The sequence below is a fragment of the Cherax quadricarinatus genome, chromosome 7 (assembly GCF_038502225.1).
Source record: "Cherax quadricarinatus isolate ZL_2023a chromosome 7, ASM3850222v1, whole genome shotgun sequence".
Classification (NCBI taxonomy): Eukaryota; Metazoa; Arthropoda; class Malacostraca; order Decapoda; family Parastacidae; genus Cherax; species Cherax quadricarinatus.
Genome location: NC_091298.1, coordinates 58353397 through 58374537, shown reverse-complemented (window position 1 = coordinate 58374537; position 21141 = coordinate 58353397). Strand labels below are relative to the sequence as shown.

General features: G+C 40.3%; 1 protein-coding gene across 4 annotated transcripts in view; it reads right to left on the bottom strand.

The window, feature by feature from the left end:
- The window catches only part of LOC128686878 (uncharacterized), a 47793-nt gene that overhangs the window by 19621 nt on the left and 7031 nt on the right, over positions 1 to 21141 (bottom strand). For all 4 annotated transcript variants that reach the window (XM_053774080.2, XM_053774078.2, XM_053774079.2 and 1 more), the window contains exons 2-6: positions 20591 to 20809; positions 19574 to 19654; positions 10036 to 10158; positions 9739 to 9915; positions 8842 to 8987 (exon numbers count right to left, since the gene is read on the bottom strand). In XM_053774080.2, coding sequence (XP_053630055.1) covers positions 8842 to 8987; positions 9739 to 9915; positions 10036 to 10158; positions 19574 to 19654; positions 20591 to 20809 — 746 coding nt within the window. The remainder of the gene's footprint in view (positions 1 to 8841; positions 8988 to 9738; positions 9916 to 10035; positions 10159 to 19573; positions 19655 to 20590; positions 20810 to 21141) is intronic.

Here is a 21141-nt window from a genome sequence, read left to right as displayed (position 1 = left end):
GTTTTGTGACGTTATAAATGAATACAGTGGACCCCCGCATACCGTTGGCCTTGCATAACGTTAAATCAGCATACCGCTACATTTTATTGCCAAGATTTTGCCTCGCATACCGCTAAAAAATCCGCTCAACGCTGTTCGTCCGAGACGCGTCTAATGTGCGCCCTTAGCCAGCCTCACATGTTCCGCCGGTGGCATTGTTTACCAGCCAGCCTCCGCGGTAACATCCAAGCATACAATCGGAACATTTCGTATTATTACAGTGTTTTTGGTGATTTTATCTGCAAAGTAAGTGACCATGGGCCCCAAGAAAGCTTCTAGTGCCAACCCTACAGCAATAAGGGTGAGAATTACTATAGAGATGAAGAAAAAGATCATTGATAAGTATGAAAGTGGAGTGCGTGTCTCCGAGCTGGCCAGGTTGTATAATAAACCCCAATCAACCATCGCTACTATTGGTGGTACAGCTGCTGCTGTAGTACCGTCTGCTGCTGCTGTAGCATCGTCTGCTGCTGCTGTAGCACTGTCAGCTGCTGCTGCTGTTGTACCACCGTCAGCTGCTGCTGCTGCTGTTGTAGTACTGTCTGCTGCTGCTGTAGTACCGTCTGCTGCTGCTGTAGCATCGTCTGCTGCTGCTGTAGCATCGTCTGCTGCTGCTGTAGCACTGTCAGCTGCTGCTGCTGCTGTACCACCGTCAGCTGCTGCTGCTGCTGTAGTACCGTCTGCTGCTGCTGTAGCATCGTCTGCTGCTGCTGTAGCACTGTCAGCTGCTGCTGTACCACCGTCAGCTGCTGCTGCTGCTGTAGCATCGTCTGCTGCTGCTGTAGCATCGTCTGCTGCTGTTGTAGCACTGTCAGCTGCTGCTGCTGCTGTAGCACTGTCAGCTGCTGCTGCTGCTGTAGCACTGTCAGCTGCTGCTGCTGCTGTAGCACTGTCAGCTGCTGCTGCTGCTGCTGTAGCACCGTTGTTGGTGTGGCTTATTGAGAATACCAAGAAACAATTAACCCCAGAGGATTTGCCACCCAGGATAACCCAAAAAAGTCAGTGTCATCGAAGACTGTCTAACTTATTTCCATTGGGATCCTTAATCTTCTCTCCCAGGATGCAACCCACACCAGTCGACTAACACCCAGGTGAACAGGGAAAAATGCCTGGAACTAGTGCTCATATTGGTGAATTTAAAGCCAGCAAAGGTTGGTTTGAGAGATTTAAGAATCGTAGTGGCATACACAGTGTGATAAGGCCTGTTCTGGAAGAAAATGCCAAACAGGACCTACAGTACTCAGGAGGAAAAGGCACTCCCAGGACACAGTGTCTCATCAATCATTCCTGCATCTTCAATAAAGGTAAGTGTCATTTATTCTTCATTTAGTAGAGTAGTATAGTACATGCACAATATATATTGTGCATGTACTACTCTACTATTGTGCATGTATCCTTCTCTTTGTGTGTAGGAAAATGTATATTTCATGTGGTAAAAAATTTTTTTTCATACTTTTGGGGGTCTTGCACGGATTAATTTGATTTCCATTATTTCTTATGGGGAAAATTCATTCGCATAACGATAATTTCGCATAACAATGAGCTCTCTTGCACGGATTAATATCGCTATGTGGGGATCCACTGTACAGTCTCCTGTGCACGAGTTTCTCAAAGATTTTGGATAGCAATGGTAAGTTTGATATTGGCCTATAGTTGTTTAAATCTGTAGGGTCACCACCTTTATGTATTGGTGTAACCCTTGCGATCTTGAGTAGTTTCGGGAAGGCGCTAGCTTCTAGTGACTTGTTAAAAAGCAATGAGATAGTATGCGAGAGGACATGGGCCACTCTCTTGTACAATAATGGTGGGACATGAGACAGATTCCCTGAGTTATTTTTAAGTGACTTTATAATCTCGGTGACTTCCGTGGGCTCAGTTGGAGCAAGATAGAAGGAATTTGGGAAATTCCCATCTAGGTAGTCCCCGGCATGGGCATTGGTACATGGGATTTTATTGGCGAGATTAGAACCTATGGTTGAGAAGAAGTCGTTTATCTTGTTAGCTGTGTCGGTGGGTTGCAGTGGTGTTTCATTAGGTTTAGTTAGGACAATATTCTTGTTTTTTTTTCAGTTTGTGGGTCCCTAGAATCTGAGAGAGTGTTTTCCAGGTCTTTTTTATATCTCCTCTTGTGTCAGTGAATCTACTGGAGTAGTATAGTTGTTTGGCTTTCTTTATTACTTTGGTGAGGACTGATGAATAGTGTTTAAGAATATCTTTGTGTATTAAGCCCTGTCTATATTGCTTTTCATATTGGTGTTTCTTATCAATGGATTTCAGAATGCTGCTGGTTAGCCATGGGCAACCAAGCCGTTTGTTTGTGATCTGTTTCGTTTTTATAGGACAATGTTTGTTGTATAGTCTAAGTAGTTTGTTAAGAAAAATGTCTGGCAAGAATATTATGAGGAACTTTTAAATGTTGAGGAAGAAAGGGAGGCGGTAATTTCATGCACTGGCCAGGGAGGTATACCATCTTTTAGGAGTGAAGAAGAGCAGAATGTAAGTGTGGTGGAGGTACGTGAGGCATTACGTAGAATGAAAGGGGGTAAACCAGCTGGAACTGATGGGATCATGACAGAAATGTTAAAAGCAGGGGGGGATATAGTGTTGGAGTGGTTGGTACTTTTGTTTAATAAATGTATGAAAGAGGGGAAGGTACCTAGGGATTGGCAGAGAGCATGTATAGTCCCTTTATATAAAGGGAAAGGGGACAAAAGAGATTGTAAAAATTATAGAGGAATAAGTTTACTGAGTATACCAGGAAAAGTATACGGTAGGGTTATAATTGAAAGAATTAGAGATAAGACAGAATGTAGGATTGCGGATGAGCAGGGAGGCTTCAGAGTGGGTAGGGGATGTGTAGATCAAGTGTTTACATTGAAGCATATATGTGAACAGTATTTAGATAAAGGGAGGGAAGTTTTTATTGCATTTATGGATTTAGAAAAGGCATATGATAGAGTGGATAGAGGAGCAATGTGGCAGATATTGCAAGTAGTATATGGAATAGGTGGTAAGTTACTAAATGCTGTAAAGAGCTTTTATGAGGATAGTGAGGCTCAGGTTAGGGTGTGTAGAAGAGAGGGAGAAAACTTCCCGGTAAAAGTAGGTCTTAGACAGGGATGTGTAATGTCACCATGGTTGTTATATATTTATAGATGGGGTTGTAAAAGAAGTAAATGCTAGGGTGTTCGGGAGAGGGGTGGGATTAAATTATGGGGAATCAAATTCAAAATGGGAATTGACACAGTTACTTTTTGCTGATGATACTGTGCTTATGGGAGATTCTTAAGAAAAATTGCAAAGGTTAGTGGATGAGTTTGAGAATATGTGTAAAGGTAGAAAGTTGAAAGTGAACATAGAAAAGAGTAAGGTGATGAGGGTATCAAATGATTTAGATAAAGAAAAATTGGATATCAAATTGGGGAGGAGGAGTATGGAAGAAGTGAATGTTTTCAGATACTTGGGAGTTGACGTGTCGGCGGATGGATTTATGAAGGATGAGGTTAATCATAGAATTGATGAGGGAAAAAAGGCGAGTGGTGCGTTGAGGTATATGTGGAGTCAAAAAACGTTATCTATGGAGGCAAAGAAGGGAATGTATGAAAGTACCAACACTCTTATATGGATGTGAAGCTTGGGTGGTAAATGCAGCAGCGAGGAGACGGTTGGAGGCAGTGGAGATGTCCTGTCTAAGGGCAATGTGTGGTGTAAATATTATGCAGAAAATTCGGAGTGTGGAAATTAGGAGAAGGTGTGGAGTTAATAAAAGCATTAGTCAGAGGGCAGAAGAGGGGTTGTTGAGGTGGTTTGGTCATTTAGAGAGAATGGATCAAAGCAGAATGACATGGAAAGCATATAAATCTATAGGGGAAGGAAGGAGGGGTAGGGGTCGTCCTCGAAGGGGTTGGAAAGAGGGGGTAAAGGAGGTTTTGTGGGCGAGGGGCTTTCACCTCCAGCAAGCGTGCATGAGCGTGTTAGATAGGAGTGAATGGAGACGAATGATACTTGAAACCTGGCGATCTGTTGGAGTGTAAGCAGGGTAATATTTAGTGAAGGGATTCAGGGAAACCGGTTATTTTCATATAGTCGGACTTGAGTCCTGGAAATGGGAAGTACAATGCCTGCACTTTAAAGGAGGGGTTTGGGATATTGGCAGTTTGGAGGGATATGTTGTGTATCTTTATACGTATATGCTTCTAAACTGTTGTATTCTGAGCACCTCTGCAAAAACAGTGATAATGTGTGAATGTGGTGAAAGTGTTGAATGATGATGAAAGTATTTTATTTTTGGGGATTTTCTTTCTTTTTTGGGTCACCCTGCCTCGGTGGGAGACGGCCGACTGGTTGAAAAAAAAAGAAAAAAAAATATATAATGCAAAACTGTAATTGTTTTACACAATGGTAGGAATGCTGGTGCCTTTTCTTTATCTCATACACACAGAAGATAACAGCTACATCTTGATACTTCTACTTGCACGTAGGTCACACTACACATGCAAGTACATGTATATGAATTCACACCCATCTGTTTTCTTCTATTTTCTTAACAGTTCTTGTTCTTATTTATTTCCTTTCATCTCCACGGGGAAGTGGAAAAGAATGCTTCCTCTGTAAGTCATGCATGTTCTGCAAGGTGACTAAAATGCCAAGAGCAAGGGGGTTCAAAACCCCTTCTCCTTATATAAATTACTAAATGCAGAAATAAATAAATAAATAAATATGTACTGTATATATATAGTCTTTCTTTGTTTTATTCACCATCTTGACAATGGAAAAGGTCACAAAAAGCTTTCACATCATTAGTAAAGTTCAGATGGATGTGCTAAGGCATACTATCAAGATTAAGAGGTTTATCTGCTACTAGTAGATATTAAAATATTGCCAGAACAAGTGTTCGAGTGTTCAAGAAAAAAATGAATCACTACCTCTGCCAACAGTAAGATCAAATAGGCTGTGATGAATATATGGGCCTGAGAGCAGCCAACAGCAATAGTCTGGTTCACCAGACTTTCAAAAGGGGTGCCTGATCTAGGGCCAGGTCACAGGTAAGGCAATAACCCCAGACAGAGCAGACTTGACAGTTTTGCTACCAGGCCTGTTTGAACAAGCATCTTGTGACAGGTCCCCAGAAACCTCATTCAGAATCCCAAACTAGCTTGAGAACTCTTAAGTTTCCAGAGAATACCTGCATCTCTGCATAAAAAAGTTCACTCAAGATAGTGACTATACCCCTTCAAACAGAACTGCAGACTCTCATTGAAGATTTAGAAAAAGCTGAAAAAAAAAGTAAATGTAAGAAAATGATGGAAGCAAAGCTCAAGAAATAAGGAGGTAAATTGTGAAGAAGAATAAAACTAATAAAAATTGTTTTACAGCAATATTTAAACTGAGGTGAAATGGTATGTAGTTAGAGACAAAAAGTTATGAGAAGTAAATCAAGAGCAACATAGTAAAAAATCTTTCTACAGTTAGAAAACCCAAATTTCCTTAAAGCCACAAGATTTTAACTTATATTATAGAAAATCTATTATCTGTAATCAACTAGTGGTAGTAGGAAGTAGGTTGGTAGACAGCAACCACCCAGGGAGGTACTACCGTCCTGCCAAGTGAATGTAAAACAAAAGCCTGTAATTGTTTTACATGATGGTAGGATTGGTGTTTTTTCTTTGTCTCATAAATATGCAAGATTACAGGCATGTCTTGCTACTTCTACTTACACTTAGGTCACACTACACATACATGTACACGTTTATTTATACACACTCATCTGAGTTTTCTTTGATTTTATCTTAATAGTTCTTGGTCGTATTACTTTTCCTTTTATATCCATGGGGAAGTGGAATAAAAATCTTTCCTCCGTAAGCCATGCGTGTTGTAAAAGTCAACTAAAATGCCGGGAACAATGGGCTAGTAACCCCTTTTCCTGTAAAGATTACTAAAAAGAATAAGAAGAACAAAATTGTCAAGGTGGGAAGTCTGAATGTGCGTGGATGTTGTGCAAATGATAAGAAAGAGATGATCGTGGATGTTATGAATGAGAAGAAGCTGGATGTCCTGGCTTAAGCGAAACAAAGCTGAAGGGGGTGGGAGAGTTTCAATGGAGAGCAATAAATGGGATTAGGTCAGGAGTTTCAAATACAGTTAGAGCTAAAGAAGGAGTAGCAATAATGTTGAAGGATAAGATATGGCAGGAAAAGAGGGACTATAAATGTATTAATTCAAGGATTATGTGGAGTAAAATAAAGGTTGGATGTGAAAAGTGGGTTATAGTAAGTGTATATGCACCTGGAGAAGAGAAAAGTGTAGAGGAGAGAGAGAGATTTTGGGAAATGTTGAGTGAATGCGTGGGGAGTTTTGAACCAAGTGTGAGAGTACTTGTGGTTAGGGATTTCAATGCTAAAGTAGGTAAAAATGTTGTGGAGGGAGTAGTAGGTAAATTTGGGGTGCCAGGGGTAAATGTAAATGGGGAGCCTTTAATTGAGCTATGTGTAGAAAGAGATTTGTTAATAAGTACTACATATTTTATGAAAAAGAGGATAAATAAATATACAAGGTATGATGTAGCACGTAATGAAAGTAGTTTGTTAGATTATGTATTGGTGGATAAAAGGTTAATGGGTAGGCTCCAGGATGTACATGTTTATAGACGGGCAACTGATATATAGGATCATTATTTAGTTATAGCTACAGTTAGAGTAAGAGGTAGATGGGACAAGAGGAAGGTGGCAACAACAAGTAGGAGGGAAGTGAAAGTGTATAAACTAAGGGAGGAGGAAATTCGGTTGAGATATAAGCGACTATTGGCAGAAAGGTGGGCTAGTGCAAAGATGAGTAGTGGGGGGGTTGAAGAGGGTTGGACGAGCTTTAAAAATGCAGTATTAGAATGTGGGGCAGAAGTCTGTGGTTATAGGAGGGTGGGGCAGGAGGAAAGAGGAGCGACTGGTGGAATGATGAAGTAAAGGGTGTGATAAAAGAGAAAAAGTTAGCTTATGAGAGGTTTTTACAAAGCAAAAGTGTTATAAGAAGAGCAGATTATATGGAGAGCAAAAGTAAGGTGAAGAGAGTGGTGAGAGAGTGCAAAAGGAGAGCAGATGATAGAGTGGGAGAGGCACTGTCAAGAAATTTTAATGAAAATAAGAAAAAATTTTGAAGCGAGTTAAACAAGTTAAGAAAGCCTAGGGAACGTATGGATTTGTCAGTTAAAAACAGAGTAGGGGAGTTAGTAGATGGGGAGAGGGAGGTATTAGGTAGATGGCGAGAATATTTTGAGGAACTTTTAAATGTTGAGGAAGAAAGGGAGGCGGTAATTTCATGCACTGGCCAGGGAGGTATACCATCTTTTAGGAGTGAAGAAGAGCAGAATGTAAGTGTGGGGGAGGTACGTGAGGCATTACGGAGAATGAAAGGGGGTAAAGCAGCTGGAACTGATGGGATCATGACAGAAATGTTAAAAGCAGGGGGGGATATAGTGTTGGAGTGGTTGGTACTTTTGTTTAATAAATGTATGACATGGAGAGCATTTAAATCTGTAGGAGAAAGAAGGCAGGGTAGGGGTCGTCCTCGAAAAGGTTGGAAGGAAGGGGTGAGGAAGGTTTTGTGGACGAGGGGCTTGGACTTCCAGCAGGCGTGCATGAGCGTGTTCGATAGGAGTGAATGGAGACGAATGGTATTTGGGACCTGACGATCTGTTGGAGTGTGAGCAGGGTAATATTTAGTGAAGGGATTCAGGGAAACCGGTTATTTTTATATAGCCGTACTTGAGTCCTGGAAATGGGAAGTACAATGCCTGCACTCTAAAGGAGGGGTTTTGGGATATTAGCAGTTTGGAGGGATATGTTGTGCATCTTTATACGTATATGCTTCTAAACTGGTGTGTTCTGAGCACCTCTGCAAAAACAGTGATTATGTGTGTGAGGTGAAAGTGTTGAATGATGATGAAAGTATTTTTTTGGGGGGGATTTTCTTTCTTTTTGGGTCACCCTGCCTCGGTGGGAGACGGCCGACTTGTTGAGAAAAAAAAAAAAAAAAAACTAGTGGTTCTGGGGATCACTGCCCATAACAGACTAGGCCTCCTAAATTGAAAAGGAAATGGTACAGGAACAAGACCTAATAGGAAACAAATTAATGAAAAAATACAGGTAAATTGAATGTAAATATATTTAATATTGGTCTGCCATCTTACATATTCATAAAACAGAAAAGAGATCAGCATTCCTGCCAGAATCCAAAATGCTTAACAGACTTCAGTTTCATACTCTTATGACAGGACTGTAATCCTAAATGCATAAGGAAAATTGTAGGGGGTTTGGTCCCAAATCTGCTAACACAAATTGTTCCCCATGAAAGTAGAGGCCTTGCAGCTGGTACAAAATACCCCCAATAAAAGCAGGGGTGCAATGAGTACCCTAAAGGAAAACTCAATAAGTGTAAAGGGACCAAAGGTTTTCAAAACCTCCTTTCAAACATAAGGGGATACCAACAGATCCCAGGCTGTCTTTGAGAAGGAACTGGACAAGGCCCTATCAAATGGGCTGTGGTACTTATATTGGACTTCAAATAGCTAGCACTAACAGCCTGGCTGATCAGGTTAGCCACTGAGAGGCCTGGTCTGAGGCCAGGACATGGTGGTGTTGATCCTCAAAACACACTCCAGGCAGACCCCAAGTAGGCCTATTGCTTATAGTATTTGAAACTGTTGAGATAATGGAGATTCCATATCCCAATTAAATCCATTGCCTAGTTGTTGCAATGCCAAAGGTGTTACATTCATCATCTTATACCTACAAATGTTAATAAAAATACCTGTAACATATCCTTAGTTCCTTTAGCTTCGGTGCATACTGGCCCAGTGCTGCCAAAATATCATTGTTGGCACCATGCATCAGGTGTAGAGTAGACAGTTGTGTTAGAGATGACAACCCAGACACCAAGGGACAGGGTACTGCTGCCTACAGTAACAAGACCAAATATTAATAATATAAATGTGCTCTCATTACTTTACGATAAATTGTTGATAATTAAGTAGATTCAGATAAAACTAATACTGAGATTACCTTTTATACCTGTTTGCCAAATATTTTTAGCTTCAACTTTTGAATCTGACTGTTTTTCAGTAATTGCATGGAGCAAGTTGATGAAGGATGATGTTCAGCACAACAGTTGATAAAACAAGTGAGCCACTTATAATACAATGGCTGCTGGATACAAAGAAAGTGAAAAAGCCAATAATAAATTAAGTATCAGAGTGCAAAGTCTATACATGACAGGGCACTGTGTTCCAATGTCCACTTCTCTAGTTCTTTTATCGATTGGCTCACTAAAAAAAACTTTTTTGTCTAGTAATTTTTGAAGAGCATGTTCTTCTATTTTGGATCATATACTAATGTCCTGAAGTGTTTCCCACATTTCTGTATTTCACAAAATCAACAGACAGCCAATACAAATACAGTACTGTACAGTTAAATAATCTCATCAGTAGCTGATGTTTGTGGTCTCTCCTTAAACTTGTTTACGTCTAAAAAAAAATTTTGTTATTTGTTTTGAAACAGATTCACATGAAGCCTTATACTTTAAAGAAAACAATAAAAAAAACTTTTTTAAATTAACAGAATACATTATGGTGTTGGTTTTTAAAATGTTCTACAGTACTGCATTAGAAACATGAACATGTTACTTAACTTACAGTCATGAAAAACAAACCTTTGCAGCAGTTGCAGTTGCCATTTTTATGGTTTCTTCTTGGAAAAGCTTTGAGAAAGAAAAACTGGTTTCCCTGAGTAACTGATGTCGTCTTGGAAAAAGGGAGGCTGTGACTGGGGCAGATGCTGGGTTGTCTTTGTCCTCTGTGGCTGTCAGTCCGCTTCCATATGGTTCCATCTGTAACCCACAACTGGTTATAAAATTTGCACAATTGCCTAATAAACTGAAGTAACAAAATGTCATCAATATATGGCAGGAAGAGGAGAAACAGGCTCAAGATCATCACCATCATCTCACCTGATTTAGTATGACCTTCAGTGATGTGAGATTGGGACAGCACTCACCAACAACAGTTAACAATTGTCTGGGCAGTACCTGTTCACCACAGTCAATCATTGTCACACTATTGTCCAGCACAACCTGAAGAATTCCACTATTAGAGCACATACGTAGCTTTACTAATAAACTGACAACTATCAACCCCATATACTTAGATATATCTCTTAAACCAATATTATTTTTATTTTTTTTTTTTTTTTATTATCACACTGGCCGATTCCCACCAAGGCAGGGTGGCCCGAAAAAGAAAAACTTTCACCATCATTCACTCCATCACTGTCTTGCCAGAAGGGTGCTTTACACTACAGTTTTTAAACTGCAACATTAACACCCCTCCTTCAGAGTGCAGGCACTGTACTTCCCATCTCCAGGACTCAAGTCCGGCCTGCCGGTTTCCCTGAATCCCTTCATAAATGTTACTTTGCTCACACTCCAACAGCACGTCAAGTATTAAAAACCATTTGTCTCCATTCACTCCTATCAAACACGCTCACGCATGCCTGCTGGAAGTCCAAGCCCCTCGCACACAAAACCTCCTTTACCCCCTCCCTCCAACCCTTCCTAGGCCGACCCCTACCCCGCCTTCCTTCCACTACAGACTGATACACTCTTGAAGTCATTCTGTTTCGCTCCATTCTCTCTACATGTCCGAACCACCTCAACAACCCTTCCTCAGCCCTCTGGACAACAGTTTTGGTAATCCCGCACCTCCTCCTAACTTCCAAACTACGAATTCTCTGCATTATATTCACACCACACATTGCCCTCAGACATGACATCTCCACTGCCTCCAGCCTTCTCCTCGCTGCAACATTCATCACCCACGCTTCACACCCATATAAGAGCGTTGGTAAAACTATACTCTCATACATTCCCCTCTTTGCCTCCAAGGACAAAGTTCTTTGTCTCCACAGACTCCTAGGTGCACCACTCACTCTTTTTCCCTCATCAATTCTATGATTCACCTCATCTTTCATAGACCCATCCGCTGACACGTCCACTCCCAAATATCTGAATACGTTCACCTCCTCCATACTCTCTCCCTCCAATCTGATATTCAATCTTTCATCACCTAATCTTTTTGTTATCCTCATAACCTTACTCTTTCCTGTATTCACCTTTAATTTTCTTCTTTTGCACACCCTACCAAATTCATACACCAATCTCTGCAGCTTCTCTTCAGAATCTCCCAAAAGCACAGTGTCATCAGCAAAGAGCAGCTGAGAAAACTCCCACTTTGTGTGTGATTCTTTATCTTTTAACTCCACGCCTCTTGCCAAGACCCTCGCATTTACTTCTCTTACAACCCCATCTATAAATATATTAAACAACCACGATGACATCACACATCCTTGTCTAAGGCCTACTTTTACTGGGAAAAAATTTCCCTCTTTCCTACATACTCTAACTTGAGCCTCACTATCCTCGTAAAAACTCTTCACTGCTTTCAGTAACCTACCTCCTACACCATACACTTGCAACATCTGCCACATTGCCCCCCTATCCACCCTGTCATACGCCTTTTCCAAATCCATAAATGCCACAAAGACCTCTTTAGCCTTATCTAAATACTGTTCACTTATATGTTTCACTGTAAACACCTGGTCCACACACCCCCTACCTTTCCTAAAGCCTCCTTGTTCATCTGCTATCCTATTCTCCGTCTTACTCTTAATTCTTTCAATTATAACTCTACCATACACTTTACCAGGTACACTCAACAGACTTATCCCCCTATAATTTTTGCACTCTCTTTTATCCCCTTTGCCTTTATACAAAGGAACTATGCATGCTCTCTGCCAATCACTAGGTACCTTACCCTCTTCCATACATTTATTAAATAATTGCACCAACCACTCCAAAACTATATCCCCACCTGCTTTTAACATTTCTATCTTTATCCCATCAATCCTGGCTGCCTTACCCCCTTTCATTTTACCTACTGCCTCACGAACTTCCCCCACACTCACAACTGGCTCTTCCTCACTCCTACAAGATGTTATTCCTCCTTGCCCTATACACGAAATCACAGCTTCCCTATCTTCATCAACATTTAACAATTCCTCAAAATATTCCCTCCATCTTCCCAATACCTCTAACTCTCCATTTAATAACTCTCCTCTCCTATTTTTAACTGACAAATCCATTTGTTCTCTAGGCTTTCTTAACTTGTTAATCTCACTCCAAAACTTTTTCTTATTTTCAACAAAATTTGTTGATAACATCTCACCCACTCTCTCATTTGCTCTCTTTTTACATTGCTTCACCACTCTCTTAACCTCTCTCTTTTTCTCCATATACTCTTCCCTCCTTGCATCACTTCTACTTTGTAAAAACTTCTCATATGCTAACTTTTTCTCCCTTACTACTCTCTTTACATCATCATTCCACCAATCGCTCCTCTTCCCTCCTGCACCCACTTTCCTGTAACCACAAACTTCTGCTGAACACTCTAACACTACATTTTTAAACCTACCCCATACCTCTTCGACCCCATTGCCTATGCTCTCATTAGCCCATCTATCCTCCAATAGCTGTTTATATCTTACCCTAACTGCCTCCTCTTTTAGTTTATAAACCTTCACCTCTCTCTTCCCTGATGCTTCTATTCTCCTTGTATCCCATCTACCTTTTACTCTCAGTGTAGCTACAACTAGAAAGTGATCTATCTGTGGCCCCTCTATAAACATGTACATCCTGAAGTCTACTCAACAGTCTTTTATCTACCAATACATAATCCAACAAACTACTGTCATTTCGCCCTACATCATATCGTGTATACTTATTTATCCTCTTTTTCTTAAAATATGTATTACCTATAACTAAACCCCTTTCTATACAAAGTTCAATCAAAGGGCTCCCATTATCATTTACACCTGGCACCCCAAACTTACCTACCACACCCTCTCTAAAAGTTTCTCCTACTTTAGCATTCAGGTCCCCTACCACAATTACTCTCTCACTTGGTTCAAAGGCTCCTATACATTCACTTAACATCTCCCAAAATCTCTCTCTCTCCTCTGCATTCCTCTCTTCTCCAGGTGCATACACGCTTATTATGACCCACTTCTCGCATCCAACCTTTACTTTAATCCACATAATTCTTGAATTTACACATTCATATTCTCTTTTCTCCTTCCATAACTGATCATTTAACATTACTGCTACCCCTTCCTTTGCTCTAACTCTCTCAGATACTCCAGATTTAATCCCATTTATTTCCCCCCACTGAAACTCTCCTACCCCCTTCAGCTTTGTTTCGCTTAGAGCCAGGACATCCAACTTCTTTTCATTCATAACATCAGCAATCATCTGTTTCTTGTCATCCGCACTACATCCACGCACATTTAAGCATCCCAGTTTTATAAAGTTTTTCTTCTTCTCTTTTTTAGTAAATGTATACAGGAGAAGGGGTTACAAGCCCATTGCTCCCGGCATTTTAGTCGCCTCATACGACACGCATGGCTTACGGAGGAAAGATTCTTTTCCACTTCCCCATGGACAATAGAAGAAATAAAAAGAACAAGAGCTATTTAGAAAAAGGAGAAAAACCTAGATGTATGTATATATATATATATATGCATGTGCGTGTCTGTGAAGTGTGACCAAAGTGTAAGTAGGAGTAGCAAGATATCCCTGTTATCTAGCATGTTTATGAGACAGAAAAAGAAACCAGCAATCCTACCATCATGCAAAACAGTTACAGGTTTTTGTTTCACAGTCATCTGGCAGGACGGTAGTACTTCCCTGGGTGGTTGCTGTCTACCAACCTACTACATATACAGTACTGTAATACTAAAATGGAATACTTTTTAAACAATGATACATTTTAACAAATTGAATAAGGAAATGAAAACAAGAAAACAACGTTTGATACTTTTTAATTTTCAGAATTTTGTCAAAAAGATATGAATACAAAAGCATCCCATTTAGCTTAACACAACTACTGGTAAATGGGAACACTTCTAATCAACTCTTCCTCTCCTATTTACTCTATAAATTTATAACTCTTTATTTACACATCAAAAGAAATCCTTTAGTTGGCTTTATTTTTAAATGATGATTTTCCTTTCTCTCATGTAAAACACTTCGGTGTAATAATGTCAATGACCTATCATTTAGAAAACAGGAAGGTCAGAAAAATGACAGGGTAGATAATAAGGAAAATCTCAAACTACTTGTAACGTACCCTCTGGAGTAAAGAAAAGATATACTGTACTGTATAAGAGGTAGTATAAAGGTAGTAGGTTGGTAGACAGCAACCACCCAGGGAGGTACTACCGTCCTGCCAAGTGAGTGTAAAACGAAAGTCTGTGATTGTTTTACATGATGGTAGGATTGCTGATGTCTTTTGTCTCTCATAAATATGCAAGATTACAGGCATGTCTTGCTACTTCTACTTACACTTAGGTCACACTACACATACATGTACACATTTATTTATACACACTCATCTGAGTTTTCTTTGATTTTATCTTAATAGTTCTTGGTCTTATTAATTTTCCTTTTATATCCAAGGGGAAGTGGAATAAGAATCTTTCCTCCGTAAGCCATGCGTGTTGTAAAAGTCAACTAAAATGCCGGGAACAATGGGCTAGTAACCCCTTTTCCTGTAAAGATTACTAAAAAGAATAAGAAGAAGAAAATTGTCAAAGTGGAAAGTCTGAATGTGCATGGATGTTGTGCAGATGATAAGAAAGAGATGATTGTGGATGTTATGAATGAGAAGAAGCTGGATGTCCTGGCTTTAAGTGAAACAAAGCTGAAGGGGGTGGGAGAGTTTCAGTGGAGAGGAATAAATGGGATTAGGTCAGGGGTTTCAAATAGAGTTCGAGCTAAAGAAGGAGTAGCAATAATGTTGAAGGATAAGCTATGGCAGGAAAAGAGGGACTATAAATGTATTAGTTCAAGGATTATGTGGAGTAAAATAAAGATTGGATGTAAAAAGTGGGTTATAATAAGCATGTATGCACCTGGGGAAGAGAGAAGTGTAGAGAAGAGAGAGAGATTTTGGGAAATGTTGAGTGAATGCGTGGGGAGTTTTGAATCAAGTGTGAGAGTAATGGTGGTTGGGGATTTCAATGCTAAAGTGGGTAAAAATGTTATGGAGGGAGTAGTAGGTAAATTTGGGGTGCCAGGGGTAAATGTAAATGGGGAGCCTTTAATTGAGCTATGTGTAGAAAGAAATTTGGTAATAAGTAATACATATTTTATGAAAAAGAGGATAAATAAATATACAAGGTATGATGTAGCACGTAATGAAAGTAGTTTATTAGATTATGTATTGGTGGATAAAAGGTTGATGGGTAGGCTCCAGGATGTACATGTTTATAGAGGGGCAACTGATATATCGGATCATTATTTAGTTGTAGCTACAGTTAGAGTAAGAGGTAGATGGGAAAAGAGGAAGGTGGCAACAACAAGTAAGAGGGAGGTGAAAGTGTATAAACTAAGGGAGGAGGAAGTTCGGGTGAGATATAAGCGACTATTGGCAGAAAGGTGGGCTAGTGCAAAGATGAGTAGTGGGGGGGTTGAAGAGGGTTGGAATAGTTTTAAAAATGCAGTCTTAGAATGTGGGGCAGAAGTTTGTGGTTATAGGAGGGTGGGGCAGGAGGAAAGAGGAGCGATTGGTGGAATGATGAAGTAACGGGTGTGATAAAAGAGAAAAAGTTAGCTTATGAGAGGTTTTTACAAAGCAAAAGTGTTATAAGAAGAGCAGATTATATGGAGAGTAAAAGAAAGGTGAAGAGAGTGGTGAGAGAGTGCAAAAGGAGAGCAGATGATAGAGTGGGAGAGGCACTGTCAAGAAATTTTAATGAAAATAAGAAAAATTTTTGAAGCGAGTTAAACAAGTTAAGAAAGCCTAGGGAACGTATGGATTTGTCAGTTAAAAACAGAGTAGGGGAGTTAGTAGATGGGGAGAGGGAGGTATTAGGTAGATGGCGAGAATATTTTGAGGAACTTTTAAATGTTGAGGAAGAAAGGGAGGCGGTAATTTCATGCACTGGCCAGGGAGGTATACCATCTTTTAGGAGTGAAGAAGAGTAGAATGTAAGTGTGGGGGAGGTACGTGAGGCATTACGGAGAATGAAAAGGGGTAAAGCAGCTGGAACTGATGGGATCATGACAGAAATGTTAAAAGCAGGGGGGGGGGATATAGTGTTGGAGTGGTTGGTACTTTTGTTTAATAAATGTATGACATGGAGAGCATTTAAATCTGTAGGAGAAAGAAGGCAGGGTAGGGGTCGTCCTCGAAAAGGTTGGAAGGAAGGGGTGAGGAAGGTTTTGTGGGCGAGGGGCTTGGACTTCCAGCAGGCGTGCATGAGCGTGTTCGATAGGAGTGAATGGAGACGAATGGTATTTGGGACCTGACGATCTGTTGGAGTGTGAGCAGGGTAATATTTAGTGTAGGGATTCAGGAAGAAACAGAGGCAGTAATTTCATGTACTGGTCAGGGAGGTATACCATCTTTTAGGAGTGAAGAAGAGCAGAATGTAAGTGTGGGGGAGGTACGTGAGGCATTACGTAAAATGAAAGGGGGTAAACCAGCTGGAACTGATGGGAACATGACAGAAATCTTAAAAGCAGGGGGGGATATAGTGTTGGAGTGGTTGGTACTTTTGTTTAATAAATGTATGAAAGAGGGGAAGGTACCTAGGGATTGGCGGAGAGCATGTATAGTCCCTTTATATAAAGGGAAAGGGGACAAAAGAGACTGTAAAAATTATAGAGGAATAAGCTTACTGAGTATACCAGGAAAAGTGCGCGGTAGGGTTATAATTGAAAGAATTAGAGGCAAGACAGAATGTAGGATTGCAGATGAGCAAGGAGGTTTCAGAGTGGGTAGGGGATGTGTAGATCAAGTGTTTACATTGAAGCATATATGTGAACAGTATTTAGATAAAGGTAGGGAAGTTTTTATTGCATTTATGGATTTAAAAAGGCATATGATAGTGTGGATAGAGGAGCAATGTGGCAGATGTTGCAAGTATATGGAATAGGTGGTAAGTTATTAAATGCTGTAAAGAGTTTTTATGAGGATAGTGAGGCTCAGGTTAGGGTGTGTAGAAGAGAGGGAGACTACTTCCCGGTAAAAGTAGGTCTTAGACAGGGATGTGTAGTGTCACCATGGTTGTTTAATATATTTATAGATGGGGTTGTAAAGGAAGTAAATGCTAGGGTGTTTGGGAGAGGGGTGGGATTAAATTTTGGGGAATCAAATTCAAAATGGGAATTGACACAGTTACTTTTTGCTGATGATACTGTGCTTATGGGAGATTCTAAAGAAAAATTGCAAAGGTTAGTGGATGAGTTTGGGAATGTGTGTAAAGGTAGAAAGTTGAAAGTGAACATAGAAAAGAGTAAGGTGATGAGGGTGTCAAATGATTTAGATAAAGAAAAATTGGATATCAAATTGGGGAGGAGGAGTATGGAAGAAGTGAATGTTTTCAGATACTTGGGAGTTGACATGTCGGCGGATGGATTTATGAAGGATGAGGTTAATCATAGAATTGATGAGGGAAAAAAGGTGAGTGGTGCGTTGAGGTATATGTGGAGTCAAAAAACGTTATCTATGGAGGCAAAGAAGGGAATGTATGAAAGTATAGTAGTACCAACACTCTTATATGGGTGTGAAGCTTGGGTGGTAAATGCAGCAGTGAGGAGACGGTTGGAGGCAGTGGAGATGTCCTGTCTAAGGGCAATGTGTGGTGTAAATATTATGTAGAAAATTCGAAGTGTGGAAATTAGGAGGTGTGGAGTTAATAAAAATATTAGTCAGAGGGCAGAAGAGGGGTTGTTGAGGTGGTTTGGTCCTTTAGAGAGAATGGATCAAAGTATAATGACATGGAAAGCACATAAATCTATAGGGGAAGGAAGGAGGGGTAGGGGTCGTCCTCGAAAGGGTTGGAGAGAGGGGGTAAAGTAGGTTTTGTGGGCAAGGGGCTTGGACTTCCAGCAAGCGTGCGTGAGCGTGTTAGATAGGAGTGAATGGAGACGAATGGTACTTGGGACCTGACGATCTGTTGGAGTGTGAGCAGGGTAATATTTAGTGAAGGGATTCAGGGAAATGGGTTATTTTCATATAGTCGGACTTGAGTCCTGGAAATGGGAAGTACAATGCCTGCACTTTAAAGGAGGGGTTTGGGATATTGGCAGTTTGGAGGGATATGTTGTGTATCTTTATATGTGTATGCTTCTAGACTGTTGTATTCTGAGCACCTCTGCAAAAACAGTGATAATGTGCGAGTGTGGTGAAAGTGTTGAATGATGATGAAAGTATTTTCTTTTTGGGGATTTTCTTTCTTTTTTTTTTGGTCACCCTGCCTCGGTGGGAAACGGCCGACTTGTTGAAAAAAAAAAAAAAAATAAGAGTAAGGTGATGGGGGTATCAAATGATTTACACAAAGAAAAATTGGATATCAAATTGGAGAGGAGTATGGAAGAAATGAATGTTTTCAGATATTTGGGAGTTGACGTGTCAGCGGATGGATGTATGAAGGATGAGGTTAACCATAGAATTGATGAAGGAAAAAAGGCGAGTGGTGCGTTGAGGTATATATGGAGACAAAAAAACATTATCTATGGAGGCAAAGAAGGGAATGTATGAAAGTATAGTGGTACAAACACTCTTATATGTGTGTGAAGCTTGAGTTGCAAATGCTGCAGTGAGGAGGCGGTTGGAGGCGGTGGAGATGTCCTGTCTAAGTGCAATGCGTGGTGTAAATATTATGCAGAGAATTCGGAGTGTGGAAATTAGGAGAAGGTGTGGAGTTAATAAAAGTATTAGTCAGAGGGCTGATGAGGGGTTGTTGAGGTGGTTTGTTCATTTAGAGAGAAGGATCAAAGTAGAATGACATGGAGAGCGTATAAATCTGTAGGGGAAGGAAGGCAGGGTAGGGGTCGTCCTCAAAAAGGTTGGAGGGAGGGGGTAAAGGAGGTTTAGTGGGCGATGGGGCTTGGACTTCCAGCAAGCATGCATGAGCGTGTTAGATAGGAGTGAATGGAGACGAATGGTATTTGGGACCTGACGAGCTGTTGGAGTGTGAGCAGCGTAATATTTAGTGAAGGAATTCAGGGAAACCTGTTATTTTTATATAGCGGGACTTGAGTACTGGAAATGGGAAATACAATGCCTGCACTTTAAAGGAGGGGTTTGGGATATTGGCAGTTTGGAGGGATATGTTGTGTATCTTTATACGTATATGCTTCTAAACTGTTGTGTTCTGGGCACCTCTGCAAAAACAGTGATTATGTATGAGTGAGGTGAAAGTGTTGAATGATAATGAAAGTATTTTCTCTTTGGGGATTTTCTTTCTTTTTGGGGCACCCTGCCTCGGTGGGAGATGGCCAACTTGTTAGAAAAAGAAAAAGACATTCCTAACAATAAGGCTAATATGAATCAATGTGTAAAGTACAATGAAGAAAACATGGAAAATTTAAGTATATTAGCGGAGAAAAAGTACCTGTAAATTTAAAGATAGCATATATTACTCACCTTAAGAATATCAAGCTTAGCATTTGCCCATCTGTCTGGCTCAGAGCTGGCAAACAGACGCCGGACTAAACGGTCTCGAACCTGTTAGGTAATCGTTAAAATGAACTAGGTTAACGTATACCGTACGTATATACCATTCATCCATATACAGTGGTACCTGAGTTACGAGCTTAATTAGTTCCAGAAGGCTGTTCGAGTGCCAATACCGAACGAATTTGTTCCCATAAGGAATAATGAAGGAGGGGTGTTAATGTTGCAGTTTTATAAGTGTAGTGTAGAGCACCCCTCTGGCAAGACAGTGATGGAGTGAAAGATGATGAAAGTTTTTCTTTTTCGGGCAACCCTGCCTTGGTGGGAATCGGCCGATGTGTTAATAAAAAAAAATAAAATAAAAAGGAATAATGAAAATTAGATTAATCCATTTCAGATCCCCAAAAACACACTTACAAAAGCACTTACAAAAATACACTTACATACATAACTGTTCGAATTGGGAGCTGCTCGTAACTCAAGGTGCCACTAAGTATTTGGCTTGGAGCTGACAAAAAAATAAAAATTAAATGATTTTGAATCTGTTAATATTTAGCTGAAATTAACTTTTCATAATTTATATAAGGAATACCATAATTAGAAAAGAAATACAGTAGTACTGTATACCGTAAATTCACTTTCTTCAGTAGTCCACAACGACTGAATTTTAAATAATAAAAAAACATTTGTTTTGATACTGTAATAGATTTTTTGTACCAGATGAATGCTGTCAAGACCACTTATAATATCTACATAAGTCCATCCTTGAAGGGGGTGCACCATGATGGTAGTGACAAGATCGTATTCTAAAGAACTGGAACTATACTACTTCCTTCCTGAGATCAAACTTGTTTACCCTCTGCCCTTCCTCTTAACCAAGCACTGTATGACATTATAGGTTTAGTGCTTCTCCTTGAATATGCTTGACTACAAACCCAAATACAGTAATACATTTTCATTATCAGACTATTAAATATATACCCCTACCTGATCATTAAGAATGCCTGGTAGAATGGATAGCCTGGCAGACACCATTCTTTTCAGTTGGTCTGGAGATGAAACTGGAAGAGAGGATAAGACAATGGAGTGACGGAGGTCTGTGCCTAGGAGGTGTGCTAAATGAAGGTCTGCAACCACTGATGCAAGCACAATTCGGAGGCTCAGCTCCTCCAGAGATTCTATGTGGTGTCTTTTCCTTGGAGCCATCTGAAAAAAAAAAAACTAATTTTTTAATACTGCAGGCTTCAGTTTGAAAAAAGAAAGTACTATTATAAAATTTAACTAGTACAGGTTATAAGAGGTATGACTTACCTGGGTATTTTTTTTATTAACAAATCGGCCGTCTCCCACCAAGGCAGGGTGACTCGAAAAAGAAAACTTTCATCATTCACTCCATCACTGTCTTGCCAGAGGCGTATTACCTGGAGTTTACCTGGAGAGAGTTTCGGGGGTCAACGCCCCCACGGCCCGGTCTGTGACCAGGCCTCCTGGTGGATCAGCGCCTGATCAACCAGGCTGTTGCTGCTGGCTGCACGCAA